We start from the raw sequence: 18,473 nt of genomic DNA, 5'->3' as shown, positions 1-18,473 counted from the left end.
AGTAAAGCCTTTATAATATTTTGTATGCTTGGAAGTTATTGTTTGACTTACATATGGTTAGGGCAACGCATTTGTGACAAGGTAATTAATAATTATGGGTGAACAAAACTTACTATATAAATTCAGTTCGTAGAATTTCACGAGTTGTTAAAATTAAGCCCTTGGATTTATTGGAGTACTACCAATCAGAAAACATTGTTGTTGTTTTTGCACTGGACAGAACATTATGAAGGCATCAACTTCATTGGATTAATTATGATTGATTGCAGATTGACCTTAGAAGTATTGTTAAGATATGAAGTAATGTAAAAAAATTACTACACTAGTTATATTTTAGATCGCAAAAAAGGTTTACGCATTAACTTCATGCTTTATGCGACTTTCAAAAAAATCATATTAGACCCTCACTAACTCAGCTTTTACTCTATGTTCATAATGTTCTTATATACAAGTATATATTTAAGATTTTAAAATTAAATTTAACCGAACTAGTTTCTAATAAAAATTATAAATAATATATATTTTAAGATAATTTTGTCTCACTTTTTCATGTGTTTCAATACTTTAAAATTTAATAAATTATTTTAATAAAAAATGTAAATAGTGATTAATAAATGTTAATTCAATAATAACCTATTTGCATTAAATTAACATTTTACAAATTAATTTGATCATTAGTAATTATAATTATTTGTTCATTAAGGTATTTTTATACTCAGAGATCAAGTCTATTAAGGCAATAGCTTTGTGAGACATGGAGGTTCTAAAACGTTTTCGATCCTTTAGGACAAAATACAATTCACTCTATAAAATTATTGTGAATAATGAAGTAGATGCGACAGGTAACGAAAGCAAATCAAAATATATCTTAATATAATTAATTTTAGATAACTTGATCATCGAATTTATCGACTTTTGTCACTCATTGTTTTCGAGACAATTGGAAATATTTTTTGTCAGATATGCCTATCTAGCGCAGTTGTCACTATCTACGTATGTATGTTAATCTATAATATTTTAACTGTTCCTAATTATAATTTTTTAGATTGCCTTTTGCTATATATGTTGCTATTCTAAGCGACAGGAATTTACCTTCTGGATATCTGAATATAAAATATACAGAATTAAATGTTCAAATCAATTCAGATTATTTGTTCCATTGATAATTACATCTAACTTACTTCATGTAGTGATAGACTTACATGGTGGCTTTACTTCGATGATAATATACCATATTTATATTTTACTGTTCTTTGTGGACGTACTTTTACTTCCCTTGGTTATCTTACACAAAGTTACATATTAATTATCATTAGTTCTTATATTCCAGATGTGTTTGTTTCTGTCTGTTCATTAATTACAATTCAACTAAATGAAATATTATATTATTATTAGAGTTTGTTGATTAAAAATTCAAAGGAATATAGTAACCATATTTATATTGAAAATGGTTTAAAACAGTGTTCAAAATACTATGGCAATATTCGACGGTATGCATGAATATTGTATTATAATATTTATTAATAAAATTAAATATTTTAGAAAGTATAGCCAGTTAAAAATATTAATAGAAAGTATAATCTTGATAATGTTCTTCCTTGGAATTGTTTTTTATTTATGTTCAATAATAGAGTTGTGTAAAGTAATAATTTTACAGTAGAGTAATTTAAAATTTAAACAATACTTGCAGGGAAGAAGTTGAGTTAATTTTATAAGATTCATTTTATTAGTTGTCTGAGGTAGTACGTTGTTATTGGACAAGAAGTGTGAGATAAGGTAAAACTAATAATAAATTATTGTAATAAATATTGATGTGTAAAACTAAATATTTAGTTTACAGCATTTCACGAAATTAGAACAGCGAAAATCGGAAAATATTTTTGTTACTTTTGTATTGGAGTGACATTTCGAAGGAATTACTTTCACTGGATTAATTAACATTGATCGCGGATTGTTTGTTGAGGTTACTAAATATAAAATTTTTAGGCATTTAAAAAGGTTTTCATTTTATATTTTCAAAAAAGTTGATACCGTGTTTTCCTGTTATATGAGAACTAGAAACTAATTTTTAAAACAAATTGATTTTTAGTTTTCTTTGCCCATGTTAACAGTGATATTAGTTTTATAAGATTAAGGTTAATAATATAAATAAAAATAGTAAAATTTTAATAATAATAATAATTTAATATTTAACTTTAATATATACAAGTATGTATTTAAGACTTTAAAATTAAAATTTAAGGAACAAATGTTTAATAGAAATAATAAATAATATAGATTTTAATAAAGTTTCTTTTCATGGGTTGTATGACTTTTAACTAGAAAATTATTTTCATTAATTAAAATTAAATATGGAACTACAAAAATTAGTAGTCATTAATACATATTATAGACTAATTTGATCATTAGTAGTTGTAATTATTTGATCATTAAGATATTTTTATGTTCGTGGATCAAATCTATTAAGACAATAGCTGTGTTGAACACGGATAATATTTAAAACATGGAGGTTCTAAAGCGTTTTCGATCCTATAGAACAAAGTACAACTCGCTTTATAAAATTATTTTGAACACTGAAGTGGAAGCTATAGGTAACAAAAGCGTATGAAAAAACATCTTCTTAACACTGTTCATTTTAGATTCCCTGATCATCGAATTTATGGAAGTAACTTTGAGTTCTATACTGCATAATTTTGTTATTTTTATTATACTTATGTCAGTCCTTGTTTTCGAGATAATCGGAAATATTCTCTATCAGATATGTATGCCTAGCGCAATTGTGACCATATATGTATGTTAATTTATAATATTTTAACTGTGCTCAATTAACATTTTTTAGACCGCCTTTTGCTATATATTTTGTTATACCAAACGACAGCAATTAACTCTCTGGATATCTGAATATAAACGATACAGAATTAAATGTTCAAATCAGTTCAGATTATTTGTTCCACTGATAATTATATCTGACTTACTTCATGTGGTTATAGTACTTACATGGTCGCCTTACTTCGATGATAATATACCATATTTGTATTTTACTGTTCTTTGTGGACGTACTTTGACTTCCCTTGGTTATCTAGCAGTAAGTTACATATTAATTACGATTAGTTCTTATATTCCAGATGTCTTTGTATCTATTTGTTCATTAATTACTATTCAACTAAACGAAATATTATGCTATTATGAGAGTTCGTTGGTTAAAAAATCAAAGGAAAAAAGTAATCAAATTTATATTAAAAATAATTTAAGACAATGTTCAAAGTACTATGGCAATATTCGACGGTATGAATAAATATTGTATTATATTATTTATTAATAAAATTAAACTTTTTAGAATGTATACTCAGTTTAAATTATTAATAGAACGTTCAATTTTGTTAATGTTTTTTCTTGGAATTATTTTTTATTTATGTGCAATAATAGAATTGTATAAAGTAAGTAATTTTACTGTTGGATAATTTAAAATTTAAAGAGTGCTTGCAGGAGAGGAGCTTAGTTAGTTTTATAAGATGCATTTTATTAATTGTTTGTGGTAGTACATACATAACATTATCGTATGTTGTTATTGGACAGGAAGTGTCAGATAAGGTAAAACTAATAATAAATAATTGTAATAAATAATAATGTGTAAAAATAAATATTTAGTTTACTGCATTTCACGAAATTCTAAAACTTAGCCCTTGGATTAATTGGAACAACGAAAATCGGAAAATGTTTTTGTTACTTTTGCATTGGAGTGAACATTTCGAAGGAATTACATTCATTGGATTAATTAACGTTGATCGCGGATTGCTTGTTGAGGTTACTGAATATAAAATATCATAAATTTAGGCATTTAACATATTTATATTTTAGATTTTCAAAAAAGTTTATGCTTTGTTCTCCTGTTATATGAGAACTAGAAATTAATTTTTAAAATAATTTGTTTTTTTTTTTGTTTTGTTTACTCCTATAAGTAGTGATATTAGTTTTATAATATTTAGGTCAATAATATAAATAAAAATAGTAAAATTGTTAATAATAATAATGTAATACATTTCTCTGTCTGTTTTTAATAAATTAACTTTCATATTAGGTAAGTTTAATTTATACATGTATTTAAGATTATAAAATTAAAATTTAATAAACTAATGTTTACATAATAAATAATATACATTTTAAAATCTTTTTTCATGTGTTTTATTTAATAAATTACTTTAATTAAAATTAAATATATATTATGAATTTAGTACATGATTAACATGCTATTAAAACTAAAAACACATACAAAAATAAGATAAGTCATCAATAAATATTAATTAATTGTCTATTTGCATTAAATTAACATATTACAAACTAATTTGATCATTAGTGTTTCTAATTATTTTTTTCATCAAGGTATTTTTATGTTCATGGATCAAATCTTTTAAGACAATAGCTGTGCTGGACAAATTTAAAACATGGAGGTTCTAAAGCGTTTTCGATCGTATAGAACAAAGTACAACACGCTTTATAAAATTATTTTGAACACTGAAGTGGAAGCGACAGGTAACAAAAGTATATGAAAAAACATCTTCTTAACACTGTTCATTTTAGATATCCTGATCATCGAATTTATGGAAGTAGCTTTAAGTTCTTTACTGCATAATTTTGTTATTTTTACTATACTTATGTCAGTCCTTGTTTTCGAGATAATTGGAAATATTTTTTATCAGATATGTATGCCTAGCGCAATTGTATGCATATACGTAAGTTAATCTCTAATATTTTAACTGTTCTCAATTAATATTTTTTAGGCCGCCTTTTCTTATTTATTTTGTTTTACCAAACGACAGAAATTAAGACTCTGGATATCTGAATATAAAAGATACCAAATTAAATGTTCAAATCAATTCAGATTATTTGCTCCATTAATAATTGTGACTGAGTTACTTCATGTAGTGATAGTATTTACATGGTGGCCTTACTTCGATGATAATATACCATATTTATATTTTACTGTTCTTTGTGGACGTACTTTTACTTCCCTTGGTTATCTTACACAAAGTTACATATTAATTACGATTAGTTCCTATATTTCAGATGTGTTTCTGTCTATTTGTTCATTAATAACAATTCAACTAAATGAAATATTATATTATTATGAGAGGACGTTGATTAAAAAATCAAAGGGAAATAGTAACCAAATTGAAAATGATTTAAAACAGTGTACAAAATACTATTCCAATATTCGACGGTATGAATGAATATTACATTATCGTATTTATGAATAAAAGTAAACATTTTAGAATGTATAGCCAGTTTAAATTATTAATAGAACGTACAATTTTGATAATGTTTCTCCTTGGAATTGTGTTTTATTTGTACTTAATAGTGGAATTGTACAAAGTAAGTAATTTAACTATTGGGTAATTTAAAATTTATACAATACTTACAGGGGAGAAGTTTGGTTAGTTTTATAAGATGTATTTTATTAATTGTTTGTGGTAGTATGTACATAACATTATCTTACGTTGTTATTGGACAGGAAGTATCATTTAAGGTAAAACTAATAATAAATACTTGTAATTAATAATAATATGTAAAAATAAATATTTAGTTTACTGCATTTTACGAAATGCTAAAACTTAGCCCTTGGATTAATTGGAACAGGGAAAATCGGAAAATGTTTTTGTTACTTTCGCATTGGAGTGAACATTTCGAAGGAATTACTTTCATTGGATTAATTAACGTTGATCGCGGATTGCTTGTGGAGGTAACTGAATATAAACTATAAATTTAGGCATTTAAAAGGTATTTTTTCCAGATTTTCAAAAAAGTTTATGCTTTGGTCTCTTGTTATATGAGAACTAGAAAGTAATTCTTAAATCAAATTATTTTTTAATTTGGATTTATTATATTAGTAATGGTATTGTTCTTATAATATTGAAGTCAATAATATTAATAGAAATAGTAAAATTGTTAATAAATTTAATATTGGTTTTTAATAAATGTTTTTATTTTATTTATTAGAGAAATATAAAAATTTCAATTTACTTCATTATTATAATTATTAATATTTTAGCTTTTCTTCACAAATATTGATCGCTTTAATAATAATTTAAAACTACCCTGTTTTAAATAATGATAATTATTTATTAGCATCATTTTAGAACACACTTGTAGTTCCGTTATTTTCATTATCTTTTCTGATTAGAGGTATTGTAAAAATGAGAAAGTCATAATTATATTTGAACACATTTAAAATATTTGGTAATATAAAACAGTAAGTTCCAATTTAGTAAAACCAAATTTATTTGAATAGTGTGAATTAATTATTTTTTATTTATATTTTTTCACAAATAATCTATAATTCCTGTTAATTAATAATGTAAAAGGCATAAAAAATATAATAAATTGTTCTAAATGATTGTTTTTATTCAATTTATTGACATTTAAAATTAATTATTTCATAGCGTCGACTCGGTGTCTGACTTTATTTGTAAAATAATTTTAACTAATCACGTAGTTATATAAAAATGTCGCATTACAAAGCAATTCTTACATTTGGCCACTCTTTGTTGAACATTGAAAAGTACAAATTAATATATGAATTTTTAAGTACTTTAAGTGCCAGGTAAAAATCAAAAATTACTTTACAATTAATCAGATAACATGTTAGATAACACGGTTATAAAATTTTTGGTTCTGGTTATAAACTACAAAATATTTCAAAATATATATTTACTAGCTTTGTCAATTTTTTTGTCTATACACGTTATTATGAACGTTGGGTATCAAATAAATCCACCTCTAGATACAGTTACCACATACGTAAGCTACCCTATGTTAGACATATATTAATATTCTTTAAATTTATTTTCTTACATTGTTTTAGATTTTTCAAATTTCAAATTTGAGTCGATAAAACATAGAGAGAAAAAATAAAGATCAAATACATTTTTTAATGATATCCATTGATTATTAAAAAAATAATTGGTTTTCTAAGGTATAATTAGAAGATAATTAAATTTAATTACCTTCTAATTACCAATTGGTAAGTCATTTAATAGAACGTTAATTAATTTCATCATTTGTCAGAAACTCTAGGTTCTAAAATAAAATTGTTTGATTAAAATGTGTATTTTGTATATGTGTATGTATATCTTACATATTTTATAAATTATGATAAATATAGAGTACTTTTCAAATGCATTCTAAATAGTAAAACTGAAAACAATGGTCATTATTTATTATTCATATATTCCCTTTACCAATTAATTAATTTCAGGATATTAACTATTGAACAAATACAAATTATATTAAATAATAAAACACAAAATTTATTCACTTTCTATTCCTTTATGTAATTTATAAAAAGAAAATTATATGCAAATAACATTTCTATTTTTAAGCTAATAATTGTTTAATAATTAATATCATACTGAAATGTCTTATAAATTGTAATAAATAAAACATTTAAAATCTTAATCACCAATACTTTATTCTATTTAACTCGTTTTTTTACACAAATAAATTCAATAAAAATTAAATTAATACTATTAAATTTATCAAGTGACAATTTTCATATTACTTTATGTAATTTCCAATAAAAGAATGTCATTTAGATACTTTTTATTGGACAAAATATTGAACAATAGACTCGGAGCACTACAATTATTTCAGTGTTGTATAATTAAATTATTTTTATGACATCACTACTGGAATATGGTTTGATATTTATATTATTATTCTGGGAATATTTTTATTTAATTTGAATAGGCTTCATATTAACATTTTTAGTGTAGTAAATCTATAGTTTGTTGTATGAGTTAAAATTTAATATTGTTGAATTACCCAATGATAATCAAATTTCCGATGAACTGTATCAGGTTTATATTACTGACAAATTAACGGAAAATTCACGAAAATATTGGAAAGCAGAATAATACTTAGTCTATTAATTTAATAATATTTACGTTTATGTATTTCTTCTAACTGCTAAACAAGAATCTTTTCTTTCAATTCATAAATTTTTATTTTTTAAATGATTCTGTGTTTCAACTATTGGAATTTCATGAATTAATAAAACTTGATTCTTGGATATGATCTTAGTATGATGGAATTTAGTAAATAAAATTTCCGTTTCTATTTTTGCATTGGACTGAATATTTGCGAGGATTGATTTTTAGATTAATTTATGCTGATTGTACTAAATAAATTCCAATGATGGTGATCAAGATGTTCCAGATATGTTCTATTGGGTTAAGATCTGGACTGCGCGCTGGTCAGGCCATAGCACTAATCCCAACTTCAGCAAAATAATTTCAGACATGAGCTGTATGTGGTCATGTATTATCATGCATTAGTAACAAATTTGAACATATGGCACTGATATGTTCTTCTAGAATATCTAAAATGTAACACTCAACATTAAGGTTTTCAGTTTTTATCACCATCAAGTCGGTTCATGCTGTTAAAAAATACCCCTTACACCATAATTGAGTCCCCACCAAAATTTTCATTTCATTATAATTAAAAAAATTATTTAATTATTGTTTTAATGGATGGTATTTTATTTACTATCTTACGACATAAAAAATGAAAAAAAAAGTAGTTTTTTCTTTAGTCGATTGCTGTTTTAGAAGGACAAGTACTGTTTTGTTTGTTTAAAGCTTCAGACTGATTAATTTGTTGCTATGGATATTTTTAGAAATTGGTTCGTTCTAAAAATATCAAAATTAATTCCACTTCAACAAATAACGCCACATTTTATTAATTGGTATAAAATATTGTATGATTTATATTTTCAAACGAATAATATAAAAAATGGTAAGTTAATGCAATGATGGTACGATTAAATTTTCTTTCCAATTTATTTTTAAGACAAACTATATCATGAACTTGTAAGGTGTATATTGGAGCAGAATATATTAAACTTCTGGTGTTTTGTAATATTTTCGACAATTTTACTTATAGAAATAATTATGAACTGCATTTATAGATTATATTTTTATTCCGTAATAATATTAGGTTTCGTAAGTAGTTTAACAATTAACTGAAACCAGAAAAATGTTTAATAACATTTTAGAGCTTGGCTGGATATACTTTCACCCTTACGAAAAAAGAGAACATTCTGTTATTAGTATCTGAAACAGAAAGGAATTTTATTGAATCACGTTTGCTCCCAAACAAAATAAATGTTAAACTTTACATATGGTTAATTATTTTAAATGAAACTTTTGCAGTATTATCATTAATTTCATTCTGGACTTACTTTGATGATGATAAAAAATATTGGTTTTTTAGTACCATATTTCCCGACGTTTTTGAAATTTTCATTTATATACCATTTGGTCTATTAATGTTTTACTTAGGACCGATACTTTGTCGTCTATTCTTTTCTGTTGGGCTGCTGCCAATTAATCAATTGAATGAGTTACAGAACTTTTATAAATGTGATATCATCGAGAAATCAGTTAATTGTTATAAAAACAATAATTATCAGATTTGTATTAAAAATAATTTGATAAAATGTTTAAGGCAGTATAATCATATTAAAATGTAGGTGGTGTTGTCTCATAGAATTGTAACCTGACACAGATTTTTAGGTGTTTCAAACAACTTAAATCTATTGTGGAGAATTTTATTTTAATTGTTTTTTGTTTAGGAATAAGTAGTTATTTATTGATAATTACGTATTTATATAAGGCAAGCTAACGTACTCAAATCAGGCAAATTAATATAAATGTCCATTTTAGGCAACGACAATTATAAATTATGTTAGGCATATCTTATTAGTTTGTACCACCTCATTATATTTCGTAAGTTGTTTTGTGACAATTGCAGAAGATATTCATGAAAAGGTAACGTGTTTAAACATAAAGCACAGTTTGTTACAATCCTTAAATAATTTAGTTTAATGATTTTCATGAGTTGGTCAAAACCAGTCCTTGGATATATTGGGATAATTCAAATCGACGGACTTTGGTAATGCTTTTACATTGGTCCGAACATTTTCAAGGAATAAGTTTCATTGGATTAATTAATCTTAATTGTAAGGTTACGATAGAGGTAATAAAATTTGTCTATATATCATTAATTAACTTTCAAATGATGATGTTTTAGGTTATCAAGAGAGTCTATGCATTTGCGTCGTGTTTAATACACATAATAAACAGATAATACATATTTTTAATATTGTTTTAAATTTGTAAAACACATTTGATTATATGACACACAAACAAGATGCTTGATTTAAAATACATAATACCCGAACGATACGAACGCCTCATTAAAACGTAGGTAAAATATGTAAATGCGTTAATTTAAACCCCAAAACGGACCACTCTATAAATAAAACAGTAATTATTAACACAATCCACAATCGTACACCCAACAGTTTTATCGCCATCTTGGTCCACCTCTGCTTGGGTGGCACGCATCAAATTTATCTTATTGTTTATTACCTGCACCACCTCTTCTACATTATTAAAATTTCCGAATGTGGGAGGGTGGTTAACAATTTTTTAATTAATTATTTATTGGCTTGCGCGTGTTATTTTTGATTTATACCTGTTGTAAGCGTACATTAGTGGGTTAATTGGGGGGAACTTACATGCCGGACGGTTTAATTACTTTCGCATCGATTTGTTTTCGGACGACAGTTTTTCAGCGTTTTGATAAATGAAAAACTGTATTTTGAATATCAACTCTACAATTAATTCCAATCCAATTTCGCTGATATGGAGATGCGAAACTGAACGCGCAACAAAAAGTCGGAAATGCAATTTACATTGGTAAAATGCAAGCTTCAACTGCAGACACGAAATCGATTCGTTCGCCTAAATCAAAAGCCGGTACAGTTATACGTCCTTCGACATTGCTTATTAGTAACTCTGAACGTGAATTGATTCGAACGTGTTTTTGATTCCGGCAAATTATTAATTGTCGCCTTCAGGTCCGCATTTCAGCAATCTAATTGATATTTGCATCTTCAGACCTGAATAAATCCAGCGTCTTGAGCTAAAGTGTCCGTTTCGTTGGCTGGAAGTGGCACAGCAAACAAACAACAATAAAAATATTTAATTAAGTCAAGAACTCGACCACGTACACACAATGCCGTCGTAATTAACTAGTTCTCCGTTTTGCGAGGGTCGTTCCCATCTTTTCTACAACGCTCATTAATAAATATGTGCTGCGGTCGAGAACAAATTCCGTCAACCCCTTGTACAACGACTGTTTTGTTCATCAACTATTAACGGGTCGTGTTTTTTACCCCGCGACGCTCGAGTTTAATTAGTTTTCTGTATTAATGCAACTCTGTTGATGTCGGGGGGTGTTCTCGATGAAGAACGCCAACAATGAGCGGGTAATGTGAGTTTTTAGGTGAACGTATTAATAACAAAGCAGATAATTCTATTCTACTGACAACATTGTTGCCTTATTATTAGTAGAAATGAGTTTTATATATTATTAACAGCATTTCAGTAGGGCTACCCAAAATATTATCAGAAGCTAATTGAATAATAACCAGAACAAACACAGAAAATAATTATAACATAACATTCGAGCTACAGTGGAAACCCGACAAAAAACTTTGTCTGGAACATTGAACAATTGAAGCTGAAAAGCTCGCAAACAAATATAATGACCCAAATACTCGGAGCTGATGTAAAAGATATGTTAGGCAGATTAAAAATTCCGGACTTAATTAGTGCCATCTGAGACGAAAGAGAAGTCTTTAGACCTATTTGTCACTCCGTTAATGAAAGAAAAGAAGAACATTGCGAGACAGCGTGTTCCGCTGCTTCGACTTTTTGCCCGTCCGAACTCGAACGTTTTATTTGAAGAATTGGACATGGGAAAGACTGAGACGAATTCATCTGCGGATAAATGAAAATGAACTCCCAGAGGTGTCGTTACCGGACCACTTTTTATTGGTTCGTGTTATTTTGGAACAATTAAATAAATTGGCAAAAAAAATTCTCCTTGACTCGTTTATTTTCTATATTAATAAATATAATATTTGTATGATGTTGTGAAGTCAAGTACGGACCAAGAGAAAATAAAGCGCGTTTTTTATCTTATGACGATATTGTCGGAGTAAGTTTCTTTGTCGAATCGGCCGCAATAATGGGAAAATAGTTGAGAAACTCGAGTACATTATATGGCGGCCACTAACAACTTTCGGTTGGCCCCCAGAAAGCAGCATCCTTTGTTGATTAATTGTGTGTACACGCCATCATGTTTCCCGGTTCTTGTGTCCACAATCGATCCTCGAAAACCTTTTCACATGTTTCACGTTCCACCAAGACCCTCGATTTCTTTCTATTTCATTAACGCCACAAGTTGCCGTAATTATTTTTCTATAGAGAGGTCGAAATATGCCGTTAATTGGAGGAAATATCATATTTTCAATAAACACCCAAACTAATTACGTTTTTGGTTTGGTATAATTTGCAACGGTAATGGAAAACAATCGATGGAACATGGTTATTGTTTACTTAGCAGAGTTGGTGGATATTATCTTTTACCATTCATGTATTCAGTCACACGATTGATATTATTAGTATAAGCATTATGTTTATTAAACAATGCAATTATTAAATGTATAATTAGGAATCGGATCCGGTTCGGGCAGTTATTGGTTCTAAATTGTTGACCCAACTACAGTTGAAATATTATTCACCAGCAATTTGATGAATTTCTACTTCAAAGAAGAAGTTGTTAGCTGCGTTATCAGCAACACGGTGTTATTGTCGCCTTTAATGACGGAACAGTAAAAGCTGGATGGCGCCTGGAAAAGGCAAGAAACGGCGGCGCAGCACTCTCATGTAATATGAACGTAGGGTCAGCGGGTCTGCGGAATTATACGGCTCTCGCCTCCATGAATTATATATGCGTCTTCCAGCATACGAGCCGGACTGCGAGGGGATTACTCACCTGTCCGGGCTCCACGCAATATCTGCCAGATAAATGAGAGCTAATGGCTTTTCGGAATACGTCGAACTGAAAAACGGCTCAGATGTAGTTATTTATTTACACGTTTCCCTTTTGCTCCTTTGTACCGGCAGTTTTTTTCAACTTTATACAAATTTTAATAATACATGACGCGCAAGGAAGGATAGATGTCAATTGGTTTCAGCTTCGGAATTTGGGACAGAGAAATAAATAAGTGTATGTTGTTGGGATGAGAAACGTTTACAGACGAGTGGGGCAGACGAGTGGCGTCTGTTTAGTGGCGGGTGCAGCCAGTTTCGCCGGTTTCGAGCACCTGAATATCGACCCGGCGGATTCGGCCACGCGCTAACACACCTGGACGAACTACAGTGGAGGAATTAATTCGCAACCATTAAGTAATAACATAAGCTTTTAAAAAAACGATATGAGAATTTAACTTTATGAAAAACAGCTTCAAAATATGTAATATTACGTAAAAAGGATACAATTGTTACCATTCAAATTATGGCGAGTGAAACTAAATGACAGAATGATGAACGTGCCAGAACAAGCAATTTAATTATTTGTCACCCCTGACTTACTGCATCAATAATCACATTTGAACTTAGGTAACTACCGACAAAGAAAAGGGGTTGTTTTGTTTTGGATGCGAATTAATTAGTTGGAAAATTGACGTGAAGTTTGAGATGAGCATCTTCCAACTGTGCGTCCCCAGACCTGTGTTGTCAAGCCGCCACATCCACAGGTATTTGTGTTGGTTGCCGCCGCATTTGCGTACGATAGTTTTAAATTGGTCTCGTTTAATGTGCGCTAACGTCTTGAAAAAATGATTTTTCTCTTCTTATAAAATAACTTATATACCTACTTACTATACTAACGCATTCTCTGCAACAAAATATTTTTGTAACCGTCTTTTTATTATTTTATACTATGCATATTTAATAAAATACAAAATGTTATTTTTGTTAATATTTTAATTGTTAAAACAAATGACAATTATAAAATTATCTTAATCACCCAAAAAGCAATTGCACTATGAAAGCGCAAAATAAATTCATTTAATCATTTCATTCAGCATGTTTATAACTGACTCATTCTACACTAAATTACAGTAATAATAAATTGTTTAAATAGATAGTAGTTTGTAGAGTATTTTATCGCGAATTATGTATTTTATTAATAGGAATTTTTATTTTTGATAACACTAATATCCACCTAAGAAAAAATCTAACAAAAATAAGTGCATGATAAGTTATATACGTACATTGTATTACACAGCAAGTGAAGGCTGGACGCCCGAAACCTGATATCTCTTATCATCATAGAAATAATCACTGTCGCTTAATATATAAATAACGTATATATCCTTGATCTATTCAAAATATTCGACGATCCATTACATTCGAGATGTTTTTGTTTGTGTTCTATGTTTCGGTGGCACTTGTTGCATTGTCACTTGCTTACTGGTATTATTTACAGTACAAGTTTAGGGCATTGAAAGATATACCTGGGCCAAAACCGATTCCCTTTTTGGGAAATGTTATGCCAGGAAGTCTGAAGGGTGAGTAAAAAACAAACAATTAAATATAGAAGCACAGTGTTGTTTTCGTTTGAAGGAATTTTAGACTTCATGGTTAAATTACATGAAACATACGGGGAGAACGTGAAGCTATGGACAGGGCCCAAACTTCGGGTGCTAATAACAAATCCAGATGATGTGGAGAAGATTCTGTCCTCCCAGATTCATTTAACTAAAAGTTCCACTTTCGATTTGCTCAAGGTTTGGTTAGGTGAAGGTGTATTGGTGCAAGGTGGATCTGTGTGGAAGAAAACACGCAGGATGTTAACACCTTCATTTCACTTTAAAATACTGGAGAATTTTATGACTACTTTTAATCAATCTAGTACGAACTTAGTTAAGAAATTGGATGAGGTCGCTGGTAAACCTTCTGTTGATATTTATAAACTGGTAACACTACACACATTGGATGTTATTTGTGGTAAATTAATCATATTATGATTCATGTGGTTTTACGAAATGAAAATGATTGTTTACAGAAACTTCTATGGGTTTCAAATTAAATGCGTTGGACGAGTCATCAGAAAATGAATACGTAAAATGGAATTCAAAAATGTTAAAACTTTTAAGTGAAAGAGTTTTTTCTGTTTGGAAGATGAACGAATTTCTATTCACCACATTCGCCAGCTCTAGAGATGTATACAGAAAAGCCATCGAGGTAACACAAAATCTTTCCAGAACTGTTATTCAGAACAGACTGAAGAAGTTAGAAGAAGAAGGTGGTAAAATAAATTTGCCAGAAGATGAAATTGGGATAAAATCCAAAGTTGCATTGATTGATACTTTAGTTAACCCTGCTAACAATTTAACACCAGAGCAAATAAGATCTGAGATTGATACCTTTATGTTTGCTGTAAGGATTAGTTTTAATATTTTCGTAAAATATAAATTTAAAAAATATATTTAGGGACACGACACTACAGCTTCGTCAATTTCTTTTACACTCTATGAAATAGCCAGACACCCAGACATTCAACAAAAATTGTACGAAGAAATTGTATCAGTAATCGGTTTAGATGATGTGGAAATGACCACAAGTCAACTGCATGATTTAAAATACATGGAAATGGTTATCAAGGAATCGTTAAGGGTCCATTCTCCCATTATTATGGTTGAAAGGTGTTTAACTGAACCATTCGAAATAGGCAATATCACATACCCAACTGGAACAATTTTGACTCCATTTTTATACGCCATGCACATGGACAAAAATCTTTATCCGGATCCTTACAAGTTTGATCCGGAGCGATTCTCACCAGATAATTGTGCAAAAAGACACAAATTCGCATTTGTTCCATTTAGTGCTGGACCAAGAAATTGTATTGGCAAGTTGCAAGGATGAAGTATAAATTAAAATAGTTTTATTTTTTTTATTATTTTAGGTCAGAGATATGCCATTTTTGAAATGAAGACAACTATTTTAAAGATCTTGCAAAACTTTGAGCTCTCACCAGTTCCAGGACATCAGTTAAAACACGCATTTACTGGTATTTTAAAATCTGAAAACGGAATATTATTAAGACTGAAAAGAAGAGAATATTAAATTAGTATTTTAATTATATATTTATTTAGTAGAAGTTAATTAAAAAACTGACACAGAATATACAAACATTACATGAAGTTGAAACTTGTTTGGTCGAAACTAGTTCATAATTAATGATATTTACTTACTTTTGATTTAAATAATTAATAAATATTTAGTGTAAACCTTACAATATATATTTTATTCATGTATATTTATTTCTAATTAAAATACGGTAAAAATAAACATTATTAGCAATGCATTTAAAACTTTTATCTGATTTAAATTTCCATAATATATTTGAAAGTTTACTCGTAGTAAGTTTAAAATAGGCAAACAAAATAATGCAGTTGGCTCAGTTTAGCATTAGGAATTTAATTCGCCATTTAATTGCATTTGTCCACCACTGAAAGTTAATGTCGGAGTGGAAAAACATGTAGTATAAGCTACTGTACGGATGCTGCAATGGTAATGAGTCCTAAAAGATATACTGTGTTTAATTCTGTTTGTAATTCCATTATTAAATATGAAGCTAAATAATGGTGATATACGATACTTTTCTTTGTCCCCTTACGGATAAATAAAAGAACTAGTCTCCAGATTTAGGTCACAGGTTTTAACCAAACGACCGATTTACGAGAAAATAATTGACCCAGTAAAACGACATCGTTTGCATTTTAATTTGCGCCCGCTAACCTGTAGGCGGTTGCCAGGTTGCATCCTTGAGACACATCGGTCCCCCAACTTTATGAACTTCATTAACTATGGAGTTACGTGTGCACAATACCCGAGGTTGCGGCGCCGTTTCTTAAATCCGATTAAACTTACCTTTGAAGTGCGCCAAGTTGTGCGAGATATAGAAATTATACAATACCATTTCGACACGCTAATTAATTCAGAACTGGGTCACAAAAATTACATTTTTGAAAATAAAAATTTCCCAGTTTTGTACTTAAAATGATTAGGCAGTGTTTACATGTGAAATATGATGACGGTTGTCATGGACTACAACTAGGGCTGAAGAGTATACGCCGCACATAACTCTAACCCCTTTAATTAATTAACTTTGAGAAATTGCATGGGTATATATTTCGCTTCCGTCTTGGCAAGACATACTGCACTAATCCTGTATAGACCTTCCGTCAGCCACTATTATTCATGTTACTAAATGTATTAGCTTTCCAAGAAGATCGATCAAAAATACTATTAAGAATATAAAAAGCAATTAAAGGGGCAAGATGGTGTAAATCGTGAATTGTGCACCAGAGGGGGTCGTAAAAATATTAATATTTAATGAAATCTTAAATTAAGATCTTTAATATTAAATCGTTATTCCCATTTCTAATTATTAAGGATTATGCACCCCATCCGTTTGGTATCATTTCTCTTGGCAACCCCTTTGTGCCTAATCTTGCATATTATATAACTAGTCCTATTTCCACCACCTTATTTCATATTCATTAATTTAGTGCTGACAGATATTTTGTTCTAATTAATATTCCTTTAGACGTTGGAAACACTTCTGTTGGAATGCTTAGATTTTAACAAACTAAATTATAATTTACAGAGGTGTCGTACAAGTATTCTTCGAGAGTGTAAACATTTTTCAACCTACCCAAAACTGTCACAGTTGGGGGACATTTAAACAATTACTGATTGTTAGACTCGAGAATGGAATCAGACTCCGAATCTTTCTGATGTTAATTAAAACAAAGCATTCCAACCCCCAAGTTTTCCCACTTTCAATGCCCCCATTATTACGCACATCTCAAAAGCCTCCGATCCCCGTTAGTGAATGACGTCTGGCAGTGGCGCGTCTTCTTGACACCGATAAACAAAAGCAAAACTTAAACAATTAAAATCGGGCCCCATCGATATTTACTTAGAACCAACACCAGGCAATAACGAGGGCCCTACAAATGGAGTGGCAATTGTGCGGCTTATAACGTAATGGCGCTTGGTTATTAAAGAATGTCCGAAGTTGCGACGCCAGAATAATGAGATCTCGAAGTCGAAAGTTAATTTCTAGCCTCTTGTGTAGCACAATGGCCTCCCATCCAATCGCTGCTAATTGTAACAGCGATTATAAGCACTTTTGTTGCTTTGATGGCTGGAAAGTATGAATTATAAGCAGAACAATGCTGACTTAATGCAGTTTGTTTGTAAGGTTGCTACTCGCGAATGTGGAACGGAACTCAATTGCTATTGATGCTATATTGTGGAGTTGTGTCAGAGAAACAGTTGCCTGGAATTACTGCAAAACGATTTCAATGGAACCAATCACAGTTACGTTTATTAGTTAATATTTTTATAACCCAAACCTAAATTAAGGAAATCTATTGATTGTGTTATGCGGGGGATTCCCAGGTGTCGGCGTTGTAGAGCATTGTTCGCGTCAGCCGCATTCAGATTAATCACGCGACGAGCATAATTGCGTTTCCGTAAGTG

The 18,473-nt window shown here is 29.4% G+C and overlaps 1 protein-coding gene across 1 annotated transcript; it reads left to right on the top strand.

The window, feature by feature from the left end:
• The first annotated feature begins 14,218 nt into the window (after positions 1 to 14,218).
• On the top strand, positions 14,219 to 16,255 carry LOC109603034 (cytochrome P450 4d2-like). Its single transcript, XM_020019488.2, has 5 exons — positions 14,219 to 14,485; positions 14,541 to 14,924; positions 14,983 to 15,356; positions 15,411 to 15,828; positions 15,886 to 16,255. Exons 1-5 carry the CDS (start codon positions 14,332 to 14,334, stop codon positions 16,044 to 16,046), a joined length of 1,491 nt encoding a protein of 496 aa, XP_019875047.2. The 5' UTR covers positions 14,219 to 14,331; the 3' UTR covers positions 16,047 to 16,255.
• The last annotated feature ends 2,218 nt before the right edge of the window (positions 16,256 to 18,473 follow it).

Source organism: Aethina tumida, chromosome 2 (assembly GCF_024364675.1).
Source record: "Aethina tumida isolate Nest 87 chromosome 2, icAetTumi1.1, whole genome shotgun sequence".
Lineage (NCBI taxonomy): Eukaryota > Metazoa > Arthropoda > Insecta > Coleoptera > Nitidulidae > Aethina > Aethina tumida.
Note: the sequence above shows the minus strand (reverse complement) of the source record. Positions and strands in the feature narration are given on the sequence as shown.

Bases quoted from the DNA above. Each gene is read 5' to 3' on its own strand.
- LOC109603034 (XM_020019488.2), top strand. From the start codon at position 14,332: ATGTTTTTGTTTGTGTTCTATGTTTCGGTGGCACTTGTTGCATTGTCA. The intron at 15,357-15,410 runs GTAAGGATTAGT...AAATATATTTAG, and splicing joins TTGATACCTTTATGTTTGCT to GGACACGACACTACAGCTTC. The intron at 15,829-15,885 runs GCAAGTTGCAAG...TTATTATTTTAG, and splicing joins TGGACCAAGAAATTGTATTG to GTCAGAGATATGCCATTTTT.